General features: G+C 39.6%; 2 protein-coding genes across 10 annotated transcripts in view; both read right to left on the bottom strand.

The window, feature by feature from the left end:
- The window catches only part of cd59a (CD59 molecule (CD59 blood group) a), a 96,214-nt gene that overhangs the window by 53,226 nt on the left and 29,671 nt on the right, over positions 1-13,317 (bottom strand). Inside the window, exons 2-3 of one of the 2 annotated variants that reach the window (XM_072472875.1) lie at positions 8,607-8,767; positions 7,967-8,104 (exon numbers count right to left, since the gene is read on the bottom strand). In XM_072472875.1, the coding sequence (XP_072328976.1) occupies positions 7,967-8,104; positions 8,607-8,655 (187 nt within the window). In that variant the 5' untranslated portion in view covers positions 8,656-8,767. Of the gene's footprint in view, positions 1-7,966; positions 8,105-8,606; positions 9,461-13,317 lie in introns of those variants that run through there. The other variant, XM_072472869.1, reaches the window with a different exon arrangement.
- LOC140388492 (nck-associated protein 5-like) overlaps positions 9,888-13,317 on the bottom strand; it is a 1,019,364-nt gene continuing 1,015,934 nt past the window's right edge. For all 8 annotated transcript variants that reach the window (XM_072472774.1, XM_072472791.1, XM_072472783.1 and 5 more), the window contains one exon: positions 9,888-11,399. In XM_072472774.1, the coding sequence (XP_072328875.1) occupies positions 11,109-11,399 (291 nt within the window). In that variant the 3' untranslated portion in view covers positions 9,888-11,108. The remainder of the gene's footprint in view (positions 11,400-13,317) is intronic.

Raw genomic sequence — 13,317 nt, 5'->3', positions numbered from 1 at the left:
CCAACATACCATTTGCCTTCTTTACTGCCTGCTGTACCTGCGCACTTACTTTCAGCGACTGATGCACAAGGGTATCAAGGTGTTGCTGGGTAGCCAGGTCTCTCAATTTACATCCATTTAAACAATAACCTGTTTTCCTATTTTTGCTACCAAAGTGGCACAAACTCACGTTTATCAATATTATACTGCATCTGCCATGCATATGCCCACTCACTCAGCTTGTCAAAGCCAGCTGAAGCATTTCGCTCCTCCTCACAGTTCACCCTCCCACCCAACTTTGTATCATCTGCAAATTTGGAGATAATATATTTAGTTCCCTCGTCCAAATCATTAATATACAATGTGAACAGTTGGGGTCCTACTTCAGATCCCCACTAATCACTGTCTGCCAATCGGAAAAAGGCCCATTTATTCCAACTCTTTGCTTCCAGTTTGCTAGCCAGCTTTCTACCTATCACAAGACTCTACCCGCAATCCCATACACTTTAACTTTACATAGTAATCTGCTACGTGAGACCTTGTCGAAAGTCTTCTGAAAGTCTAAATAAACCACATCCACCGGTTCTCCCTGGTCAACTCTACTAGTTACATCATCAAAGAATTCCAGTAGGTTTCTCAAACATGATTTCCCTTTTGTAAATCCATGCTGACTTTATCTGATTACACCACTGCTTTCCAAATGCGGTGCTATGACATCCTTCATCAAGGACTCTAGCAACTTCCCTACTACCGAAGTTAGGCTCACTGGTCTATAGTTCCTTGTTTGCTCTCTACCTCACTTTTTAAATAGTGGGGTTACATTCGCTACCCTCCAATCTGTAGGATCCATTCCAGAGTCCAAAGAATTTTGGAAAATGACCACCAATGGATCTACTATTTCTAGGACCACTTCCTTAAGTACTCTGGAATGCAGATTATTAGGCCCTGGAGATTTATCCAACTTCAATCTCATGAATTCCCCCAAAACCATTTCCCTACTAATACTAATTTTTTTCAGCTCCTCACTAAAACCTGTATTTCTCAGAACTTCCAGTACATTATTCATGTCTTCCTTCGTGAAGACAGAAGCAAAGTTTCTGACCGTAAGGGGCCTTTTTTGTCAATCTTTTTCCCTTTACATACCTGTAAGAACTTTTACAGTCAGTTTTTATGTTCTTATTTTTATATTGTATTTTTCCCCTCTTAATCAATCTCTTCGTCTGCTTTTGCTGAATTTTAAATTGTTCCCAATCCTCAGGTCTACACTTTTTTCTTGCATCATCTCTTTCCTTCAGTTTGATCACATCTATTTTTTAAATTAATATTGACACCAACTTTTTGTAGCTATTAATATCTAAAACAAAAGTGAAACCATCATTTTGAAGATAAGGTGATAAATACTTTTTAAAAAACTATTCTGAACGTAATAGTGTAGATTCACCTATGTTGTGAGAGGCAAACATATAATATGTCCAAATATATTTTGATGGTATGCATTTGTGGCAGCCCAAAGGATACTATTTTTAAAAAATCATTAAATTAGCCCTTGTAGCATGAAACACTTTTCTGTTGGTTCTGTTGTTAAAACACTAAAATGCCTTTTCAATCCAGTTTCTATGCTGGAATTATTTTCTACTGTTATCTGCTGTGACTAAATATCACTTATTCCATGCCAAATTTACAACATTCCAGTTAATTAATAGGAAAGACATGAACTGCTCTATGATTTCATTGGATCAACAAAATCAGGTGAAATTACCATTAAAGGGATTTTATGCCATAAATCCAAAGCAAACTGGTGGCCAGAAAATGGTACAAAAAAAAAACATTTACCCGCATAACCTCCTCAAGGGCAGCATGGCAGCACAGTGGTTAACACTGTTGTTTCACAGCGCCAGGGTCCCAGGTTCGATTCCTGGCTTGGGTCACTGTATGTGTGGAGTCTGCACGTTCTCCCTGTGACTGTGTGGGTTTCCTCCGGATGCTCCGGTTTCCTCCCACAAATCCCGAAAGACGTGCTGTTCGGTGAGTTGGACATTCTGAATTATCCCTCTGTATACGCGATCAGGCGCTGGAATGTGGCGACTAGGGTTTTTTCACAGTAACTTCACTGCAGTGTTAATGTAAGCCTACTTGTGACAATAAAGATTATTTTTTTTAATGTTTTTTTTTTAAAGTCAGGCTCCAAAAGTAAGCTCATTGTAATCTCAAGCTTAATTCAGCATTCCACCCTAAAAATGAAAATATCAACAGAGGAATCTGAAGTGCAGCGGAAAATTGAAATCCTACAAGGTTAAAAGAAATCTTTAGGAGATCAATTCCACCATGACTTGATCAATGTGAATCATTAGTTGTCTTGCACATTGCAATTTTTAATTTTATTAATCAAATTCGGTCTTCTGTAGCATTAAAAACTCTTCCTTTCACTCCAGTAACATGATAGGTAATATTCTTCCCATTAAAGATGCTCTTCAGAGACTGTCAGCATTTGTTTCCTTCTTCCACTGCACTGCCAAGACCTGATTCCTTTATCAGTTCCAAGCACTTTAAGATAGGACGTGTGTGAAGGATAACTCTAACCTCTGTTCTCCATTATCAATTTTTCAGTTCCTTCTCTCAGAATGCTGACTCATACATAGGTACTGTTTCACAGGCATTGACAGCCTTCTAGTGTTTTGTCTAAAGACCAGTATTTTTATATGAAAGGCCAGCGCTTAATTATGGGTGTTCATTTGTATGGGGTATCACAAGCAAGATCTTTGGTTCTTTAAAAAATAAATGAAATTATTTTTTTAAATGTTTTTGAAAAGTTTGTAATTCAGTCTGCCTTTTGTTTTATGATCTTAATAAAATGTTGAATAGCTAATTGTGTTTAATGTTCTGTATTTTAAAAGTTCCTTGAGAGCATTGTTGAATTTAAAAGATCTTAACTATATTCCTTCCTTCAAATTTGTTTTCCTTTGAGCAGGTGCACGTAGAATATTTTCCATCTGTAAGTTGCCTGGATGCGTGAAACTCCAGAAACACACAAGAAACTTGTGCCGTCCAGGAAAAAGCAGCCCACTTGATTGGTACCCTTTCCACAAACATTCACTCCCTCCACCACCAATGAACACTGTGTACCATCTCCGAGATGCACTGCAGGAACTCACCCATGCTACTTCAGCAGCGCCTTCCAAACCCACAACCGCTACCATCTAGAAGGACAAGGGCATCAGATATCTGGGATCACCACCACCTGGAAGTTCCCCTCCAAGTCACTCACCATCTTGTCTGGGAAATATATCACCATTCATTCTCTGTAGCTGGGTCAAAATCCTGGAACTCCCTCCCAAACATCACTCTGGGTGTACCAGACCACAGCAGCTGCAGTGGTTCAAGAAGGCAGCTCACTGCCACCTTCTCAATAACAATCTAGGGATGGGCAATAAATGTTGGCATAGCCAGCAATGCTCACATCCTGTAAATGAACAGAAAACGTAAAAACTTTCTTCACAAGACACTCAAAATGCATTATTATATGCACAGGCTTTAATACTAAGATCAGGGGCTGGTTTGCATCCTCGGAGTTGAGAATATTCCTCTTCATCTATGATTCACCATTTTAACTCAACAAGTAAAGCCACTGAATGCATTGACTAATACGTATCAATCAGCAAGTGGATTTTACTCTCCCTTTGCATTCAGTGACACCAATCTCCATTATTCATCTGAGGCTGAGGTCTCCTCCAAACCACCACGCCAGACTCAGCAAAGCATTTCCATTTTTAGGAACTTTGAGGGGGGTCCTTTAAGCGTTTGAAGAGATTTATAGCATTTTGTTTTCCCTGATAGTAACACTGATGTGCAAATAATGCTGCAGAGATCAGAGAGAATCTAATCTACCGTGAACATCAACTAGTCTAAACTGCTATTGTAAATAGTGGGCTGTGTTGCAAAATTAACTTAGCTTAGTACATAGGCCGAAGGGCCAAGGGCTCTACATGGGAAATAAAACAGTCATGGTCAACAAACGGGGTAAGAGATAACATAAAACTAAATGAAAAAAGTATGCAAAACTGTAAAGAATTGTGTAGATACAGGATGATAAATTACAGATTCTTTAACCATAATTTTCCAAAATTCTCTCAATTCAGAGTGGTGAAATGAAAATTCAACTCCGTTATTTAAGAAAGGTGAGGGAGGGCAAAACCAAGACATGATCGGCCTATTATTTTGTTAAATAAATTTAGAGTACCCAGTTCTTTTTTCCCAATTGAGGGGCAATTTAGTGTGTCCAATTCATCCACCCTGAACATCTTTGGGTTGTGGGGGTGAGACCCATGCAGACATGGGGAGAATGTGCAAACTCCACTCAGACAGTGACCCAGGGCCTGTTAGTTTAACATCTGTCGTGAGGAAGTTATTGAATCTATTTTAAAGTACTTAAGAGAAATTTCAGTCAATCAAAGTGTGACAGCATATATTCGCAAAACGTAAGGTACATAACAAACCTAATTGACGTTTTTGAGGAATCAACACAAGTATTGTGTTGCTTCTATGGGTGCATTACAGACTTCCAGAGGCATTCATTAAGATTCCACTTCAGGGTTTATAAGTTATGATTAAAGCTTATTGAATTTAAGGCAAATCTTGAACTGATTAGAAAATCGGGGCGTGAATAAGAAAATGGATTTTCACTCAAATTGGAGGGAAACAGTGCCCCACAAAAATCTGTGCTGGGTTCTCAACTATTCGGTGCATTTATTAATGACTTAGATAACATAATAGAGAGCCATATATCTAAGGTTGCCGATGGCACAAATATAAGTGGTAGAGTTAGTGGAGTGGACATCAAATTACAAAATAACCCGATTAAGGTTAACTGAGTGGGTGAAACTGTGGCAGATGGGTTGCAACACAGGTAAGTGTGGGTTGACCAAAGAAAAGATATGTCTGTGTATTTTTTAAATGGCGACATACTCGGGAGATTTAGAGGTCAAAATGATTTATGGGTCCATTGATACAGACCACTCAAATATAAAATATACAAAATATGATCAAATGTCTAATGGAATGATTGAGATATAGAGGGCTAAAATGTACAAGAAGGATGTTTTCCTACATCTAAACAGAACCCTGGTTCGACAATATTTGGATATCCCATCTTAGAAGTATATTGCAGCTTGGAAAGAGTGCAGCACAGACTAAGCAGAACTTTACCAGGATTCCAAGGGTTAAATTCTGAGGAGAAATACCATAAAGGAGACTTGTATTCCCTAAAATTCAAAAGGTTAGTGAAGGATTTGATGAGATTTTTAAGATTTTGGATTTTGAAAGGGGAGTAGAGGACAAGGGATTATAATCCTAATCGTACAGACAGGCCATTCATGAAAGAAATTAGGAAATATTTCTTCCCGCAACCAGAATGCTCTCCAACATAAAGCAAAAATATGAGCTCAAGTAAAACGTCCAAACCTGAGATTGATATATTTTTCCCATCTCTATCTAAGGAGATATGGAACCGAGGCAGGTGGATGGAGGTAGGATTTAAGTTAGTGAAACAGGCATAAGGAGCCTTCTCATGTTTCTATGTTCCTAACCTCTCGGGTGCTCTTTCCGCCATAGACTCCAGATTTGCATTAGTATCCTACATGTCTTAATCCTTGATGTCACAGAATTTCATGTTCTTAGCTTTAACAGCAAAGATTGCAAAATTGAGCAAAGAGAAAGTGAAAATCAAATTTGAGGCCTTCACTAGGTCATCCTTAGGCACTACCCGCAGGTTGAGAATTGGGTGTCTCCTGTTCTTGTAAGTTCAATAGTTTCAAACCCTCAAGAGAGTAAATAAACATTTTCAAATGTTGCATAATAGTCCTTCAGAAATATGAATGAGTAAAGCACTGTGTCCCGTGAGAGAAACAAGAATACCATAAAACTGTAAATGTTTACAGTACAGAAGAAGAAATTGGCACCATTTGTGCCTGTGTTGGCTCTGCTAAATTAATCCCAAACTCATCTCACTACCCTACTGTTGTGTTCAAATCTATTCAGGAAATATATGCTGTCTTATTTCTCATTTAATTATTGGGAATGGAGAAGTATGGATACTTGTTGAATTCAAGACTGTAATCTATTCAAGGGATCCGAATTAAACCATGTGTTAAGAGAGTGAAAATTCAATCATATTTAAAAGGTCAACTTAGCTGTAAAGTTTAATTATAGTCTTGAATTTGGGAGTACATTAATTTTAGGTTGTATACCCAGATATATGGATCTCGATATTGTAAACCAGAAGAGCAAAACTGAAATAGTTCACTAAGATAACCTGACCGTAACAATACTGTTTTGTTATCTTATATATGTATGAAATGCACCAACTTTAAAATTAAACATCTGCGGAAAATGTTGGTGGCACCTATTGATAGGAGCTTTCCATAGCCTCAGTCACAGAGAAGCATGATATTGGCTGAAAACATTAATATTCCTTTATGACATCATTACTGCAGGTCAGCAAGAAATTATTTTCACGTGATTGCTGCAGAGAAATTCTATATTGAGTAGGTCTTATAATAGTTAGCAATATATTGGCTAAGAGGTTACCGATTGCGACAAAATCCACGTAGAAAGTGAAACGTACAAAGGCTCAATGTACACCTACACAAACCTGATGACAAGGGTTACGAAAAATGGATTTGCAGTATTTCAAACCACTTCTGAGGCCTTTGAGTATATAGGGTGTGCTACGCTTTTTATTTTATTTTCCAATTGTAAGTAGCACAGAGCAGCAAAACGTTTCCATCTGTATGGTCATATGATTCCATAAAGTTCAAGGATGTTCAGACATGGAGATTTTTGTACGCCAGAACAAATTTAACCTTTGCTATTTTCCGTACCATTGAGTGTAACATCACAAGAAAATATAGACTGTGTTGTACTGGAACCATCAGTCATAACATAAATGGAGTTCTGAAGAAGCCATATTGGACTCAAAACATTAAACTCTGTTTCTCTCTCCAGTGCTGCTGAGTTTTTCCGGCATTTTATGTTTTAATTATGATTTTGTTGGTGCTTCCTAAACATACTTCTAATTTTCTAAATCCTTTGACATTCAGTTTCATACAAAGCATGGCATGTGACATATTCACCTTATCGGATTAATTTCCTCTCCAATAGATTGTGTACTATAATATTTTGATGCATATTAAACATTTTATGTTTATTCAAACAGATCCTAAAAGTGGTTTGAAATTGGTTTGGGATTTTAAAGTTTCAAAATAAGAAACGCCAATTACTTGGTGATGGCTAATTATGCACTTTCCCTTTCCCAAATATCACACATTTTGATCAAAGTGACCTCAATCTTTTCTAATCTCGACAGAATTCAAAATCTCTGAAAGACTTTTGAATGCATTTTTTAAAGCAAAAAGCGTTTTCACCTTCATCTGGAAGTGGAAAATGATTTCTCTTGAAGTTTGAAGGGGACAGCATCCTGCACCCATGCAGTTTAAATCTTTCAATTCAACTTGCGATTGTATCCCTCTTAGTGCAATCATGTCAGTGGCAGATTGAATCTATTGCCCACACATCGGAATGTTAGACAGGAAGACACAGGAGAAACATTGAGTGGGGAGGTAGATCGATCAGCTGCGTTTTATGTGCCTAAGATTTATTTGAGTTCATAGAATCATAGAATTTACAGTGCAGTTATTCTGCAATGAACGGGGACCTAGGTTCACAAGAACCCGGGACACTTCGCTGCTTGATGGGGACTATATTTCACTTCAGGCAGAAATTGGCTGGTCTATAAAAATTAAATTAAGGATGTTTATTGTATCTAGTCGAGAGGAAGAAATTCTAATTACAAGGTTGCAGTGTCAAAATAATCCATTTTTATTTATGTTTACATCCACACTGTCGAAAAGCCCTTGCGCCTGGAGGTAAATTAGAACTAGTGGACCTGAATAGATATTCTCCAACGCAATGTTCTCCGCAAACGGTTCCTTACCATCACTTTTGACAATCACTTCTTTCAGACACATGTCCTGCACGTTGACTGTACAGTTTGCAATAAACTCCGGAGATGAACAATCATCGTTTAAGCGGAATTCTTCACATTGGTAACACTGGATTTGAAAGCCCAGACCTGAAAAGGGGGATAAAAAGAAGTTAAATTGAATACAGTGTGGATTGATCGACTGCCAACGCGGGCTCCCTGCACTTAATTTATCTAAAGATTCGCCCGCTGAGATGACAATGGAGACGCGCAGAGTGGAATGAATCCAATAAATTGCGGGATCAGTCATGTGAAATAATTTCAGATGATATAGGCTTTGATCATTCGTTTCTGATTCACTTAGAGCCCGTATTAACTTTTTTTGTCATTAATTAACTGCTCCGCGCCCCGGCAGATCACACCTATTGATTTATCGGGGAATAAAGGACAAAAACCCCACGAAATGCCCCCCCGCCCCATCCCCTGCCTTAACGTTGCTGCCAATTGATTACACCAGAAGCACGGGAGAGCAGAGACAATGCATGTCATTTCTTTTTCGGTTACGGCTATTTCAGACGAAATGACTTCAGAGGGTGTGAAATTGACTTTCCAGAAAAAAGAGGGGGGGGGGGTTGGAGAGAGGGGGGCTTACCTGTAGACGCTAAAAATCCGCAGAAAGTTGTGTACATGAAGAGCTCCATTTCTGCTCGGGTTGTGGAACGGGGAGAGCTGTCCGTCCAGCCGCGGGTCTCAGGCGAGCTGCCTCCTTGGTCCAGCCATGGCTTGGTGCAGACTGGTCCCTCGGCTGGGAGCCTGGAGGACAACAAAACACTGAAGAGTTTGGAGACGGAGCGCAAATGGACAAGAGGATTCAAACAGCGGCACCACGTGACAGCAAGTCATCTGTCACTTGGGATTCGGAAGAGATACATCAGGGGGGGCGGGGGGGGTGAAATAGCAGAACGGAGTCAATAAAACTAAGGAATTGCAGGACTGGGAGACAATCCAGTGGTAAAGGTGGACAAGTGGCGGAATAGTGATGAAACCAGGAAAAGTGTGTGTGTTGTGTGTCTGTGGGGGCGGGGGTACATTGTCAGACTTCGGGGGGAGGGGGAGCTTTATAGGAGAGGAAGGCTAATAAGTCCTCCCCATGGAAAGCTCATGATTCGAAATATACAAGGACATTGACAAGCGGAGTTGAAACACAAACATAAAAGCCTTGTATTCTTCCTTCGCAGTTTGGTGTGAGTTTGGATAAAAGTGGCGAACGTTACCCCTAATGGCAGCGTGTGTGCTCCAGGGACTCTGAGGCTGTTAAAAAGTCTGTTGGAAATACCGCAATTCCTCGAAGTGAGCTTCACAATGCCAAGTATGAAGCGAGTGGCTCTTTTGAAAGCGGGATTCGGCTGACAATAGCGCCAATTACGGTCTTCAAACAGTTAATCCCAGTAAGACTGACAAGCGTTACTGTAAGAGTATTAGAGCGGCTTATCCGAAACACTGCATGATTACCTGTATGCTTCAAAGATTTTTCATTTGTTCTTCTTTTGTATAAATATATATATTAGGATCACGGCTCAGTGGTCAAATCCCTACTTTGAATAAAAGTGCATTTACGATTTTGTCTGTGACCGCAGCCAGTGTTTTATTATTAAATAACTGCAGGTATGCTGCAAGCTCGCCTTGTCATTGAACCTGGAAGTGGGAAGAGAGAATGTGGAGTGGAGTCAGGACTCTGTAATGCGCCCGACTAACGATCTGAAGCCTCGAGATACACGCTTCAGTCACCCTCACTGGAAAAGCAAAGGCCACACCAGATAGCAAAGGCTGAGTGCCAGCTTCACACAAGCCAGGTTGCTCATACTGAAAGTTCCCTCTGCACTGCTGCCGAGAGCGTAAACCGAGAGGTACAACGTGCGATGGACACAAGTACAAAGTCTGAAAGCATTGTTTTTTTTAATTTGACCTTACATGAAAATATGACATTAATTTTTAATATAAACACTGGAAGATTGCACCAGATTCTAAAGTAACACTGTTGGTACCGCAAGATTTCGGATTATTTCTGTTTACACTTGGTACTTTTTCAAACGCTCCAATCAAAGACTTGTGTGTAGAATCCTGGAAAATATCAAATATACTACTTTACAATTCCATGTACAAAAGTAGATATAAATATCTCACAGCTAGAAAAAATACACACCATTTGCAAAATCGCACCTTTTCCATACAAATGAACACAAGTTTGATAGAAAACAAGATGTGTGGGGAGGGGGGCAACGCTATTTCTTTAAAATAAAATAGATTTGTCTGCAGCTGGGATTTAGCACAATGTTGTTCCAAAGATAAGGGGAGGAAGGTTTTTTTCGGGTACAGTTCGGGCTGGCTCATAATGGGAGCTGTGCTCATTGTGTTGGACAACATTCAAAATAAAACCACTGGCGGGTGTCACAGATATCCCTGACATAGACTTCAACAATAAAAAAAGAGGGAATGGACCTAAAACCCCGGAAGAGCCTGGGAAACACATCTGTCCATTTACTTCCAAATTATTTAAATCACCTGAGATTTAAAATGTACATCTCCTGGACTCGGATCTTAGATAGATATTATAGCTGGGAATTGCTCAAATGTGGTTGCTCACTATTAAAAAATGCCACCTGTCATATCTCCAAGAGTAGGACACCACTGGTGGAATAGCTCATCGCTGCTGCAATTTAATTCGAGTCAAACGCTAAAACCATTGCAGAGAGAGAATACAGAACAATCCTCCTTAACCTGTGACACCCCACTGTCGGAGTCGTGTTGGAGGTGTTAAGCCCCAGAGGATTGCACCATTGTTTTATCATTTATTGCTTTCATGGATTTGTTACAAATATATTTTTCAATTTACAGAAGGAAACATTTATACAGTGCAAAATCGTTGTTCTTGAATCAGTGAAGTCACTGGATAGGTGCTGCAGGGTCGCCAACTTTTAGTTCAAGTGCTTTTTGCCAACCATTGCCATTGTCTGGAGCTGCTTTGCCGTTTGCTGCACGCTCTCAGTTCGTGGTGGGCCATGTTACTGTGGCACCGTCTTGAAGACGTTCTCAAAGTCTATCTTCTTGGCGGCCTAAGTGCTCCATGGGCCGTTCGATATGTTTTGCAACATTTCTACCCATGCACCTCATTGGACACTTGACTAGCGCAAGATGAGAAACTATCATACAGTGAGTCACTCAGCGATTCCACGTTGTCCACACCGGGTTTTTCAGGCGAACTCGTTGAGGGCTCTTCTTTTTCCCCGACGCTCTCTTTCTCAACCTGGGGCTTTGCTGAACTCTTATTGTCCTCTTCTATAATACGCAAACTGTTGCAGTTGATCCTGTTGAGGGTGCCTAATGAGATGGTTGGCAGACTGGATAACGTGGGGTCTGGCCCCTCTTTCCCCACTTGTTTGATTTTCTGCAATAAATCAAAATTGAACAGATTACCACCTGACAACGCATTACGGTTCAGGGTGGGGATAGTTTCCGGTAACATTGTGCTGTCCTTTTAGCCGCATTAATTCCTCATGTTAGCAAGCGGTATAGTATCCCTAGCCCATACAGTACGGAATGTTCAATCTCTGGAATGCAGCCAGTTCGTGAGGGAAAACCATGCATTTTGCATTGTTCCTGGAGATACAGACTTCGTTTCCAGTTGCATAGTCAATAAAACTGCCTGGCTCTTTTTTTCCAGAGGTCAATCACAGTACAACCATATTCCACTTTTAAGATAACATCTCAGGAAACAGATACCATGTCAGTAGAAATTCCCTTTGTGCTTGTGTCTGCTTGATTTTCAATAACACCCAGTCATCTTTGCAATGTAACTCACAGACAGTTCACGTCACTCTATTTTGAAGAACTCTTAATGTTAACATCATGGTAAATGCATCAGTTAAATTTGTTGGTACCTTACACTATTTGTCAGTGTTTCCAGGTCAGAATCAGGTTTAAGATTCAGGAGAAATTCACAAGTAGTTAAAGTGTGCATGTTTAATCCAAATGAAGGCAGCGGGGTTGGATCAATTCAACTGTTTTAGCACCTCTGGTTCAGTAATCTGGTGGAATTCATAGAATAGCTTTCGACCTGTCTTTGAAAGAACCATTCACAGACTTTGCAGCATCCTCTTCCTCTTTTTGAAAGAGAAGGTTAAAAAAACTCAACCTTTGTCCTTATTTTCTACATTTATCGAATTTCTAGTTTATTGAATAGTACAACGGGGAGATGTTGAGCTCAGAAATCAAAGTGTATTTCTACTTACACATAAAAACTGCCATTTGAGTCAGGCATTTTAAGGTGGCGACTGCACAGAACCGATATTACAGACCTCAGTCTGAAATCCAGCAACCGTCTCAGTACAGGAAGTAAATCTGAAGCCAAAATCACCCATACCAAAAGATGATGTTACCCATCAGCATTCATTGGTTAGCCCAAAGATGAGGAATGGTCAAAGGAACCTCGAGTTTATTGGTGATTTTCTGGTCGAGTATTCCAACTGCCGATGTTTTTCTTCTGGCTCACAATTGAAAGGAATAGGTACATGATCTATCCACAGACATAATCATTCTCGCTCCAGTGGCTATACAGGTCCAAAAAGACCTAAGTTGGATTTCATTTTGATTTTCTTTGACCAAACTGCCATTTCAGTTCCCTTATCCTAACATGCCATAGCCAACATACTAGGACATTCCTACAAAATTATTTTAATGAGCATTGAACACTTCCATTCCATTTTGTAAGGGGTTGGTACACCCATGGCATCTCTTCTCCCCAAAAGCAGGTTGAAGGGGATTGCAGAAATTGTGGAATAACTTTGGGTATTGGTGTAATGTGGTACTCACGGAAGGACACCAAATAAAATAAATGAACAGCAATATCACAATTGCATATTTTGATCAGGTCCATTTGTGATCTATACCATCAGTGGAATTTTATACTCTGAATAGCAGGCCAAGTGAGGGAGATCATTCAGGGAGAGTTCAGTGGTTATTCATTTTCCCGAGGTGAACTGTTTGTGATTGCACTTTTTGTTGTCAAGCAACATTAAAAGGGGAAAAGTATGGTTGTTGGACCATCTGTATCTAGGTCAATGTCAGCAATAATTACATAAGAGCAGTAACTATGGTACATCTGTTCAGAATCAAAGGTTTGCAAGAGATCAGATAATAAGGCAGCTACGAAGGATGAAACATGAAAATTAATAAATTATATACATGAAATAATGCAAAAATATGAGTTTGTATCGGAACAAATGATATGAGTTACAATATTAGCAGCAATAAAGCACAATCTTGAAATATCATAATCTTTTGATAACATCTTTATAGAGCTGAAG

The sequence above is a fragment of the Scyliorhinus torazame genome, chromosome 2 (assembly GCF_047496885.1).
Source record: "Scyliorhinus torazame isolate Kashiwa2021f chromosome 2, sScyTor2.1, whole genome shotgun sequence".
Lineage (NCBI taxonomy): Eukaryota > Metazoa > Chordata > Chondrichthyes > Carcharhiniformes > Scyliorhinidae > Scyliorhinus > Scyliorhinus torazame.
Note: the sequence above shows the minus strand (reverse complement) of the source record. Positions and strands in the feature narration are given on the sequence as shown.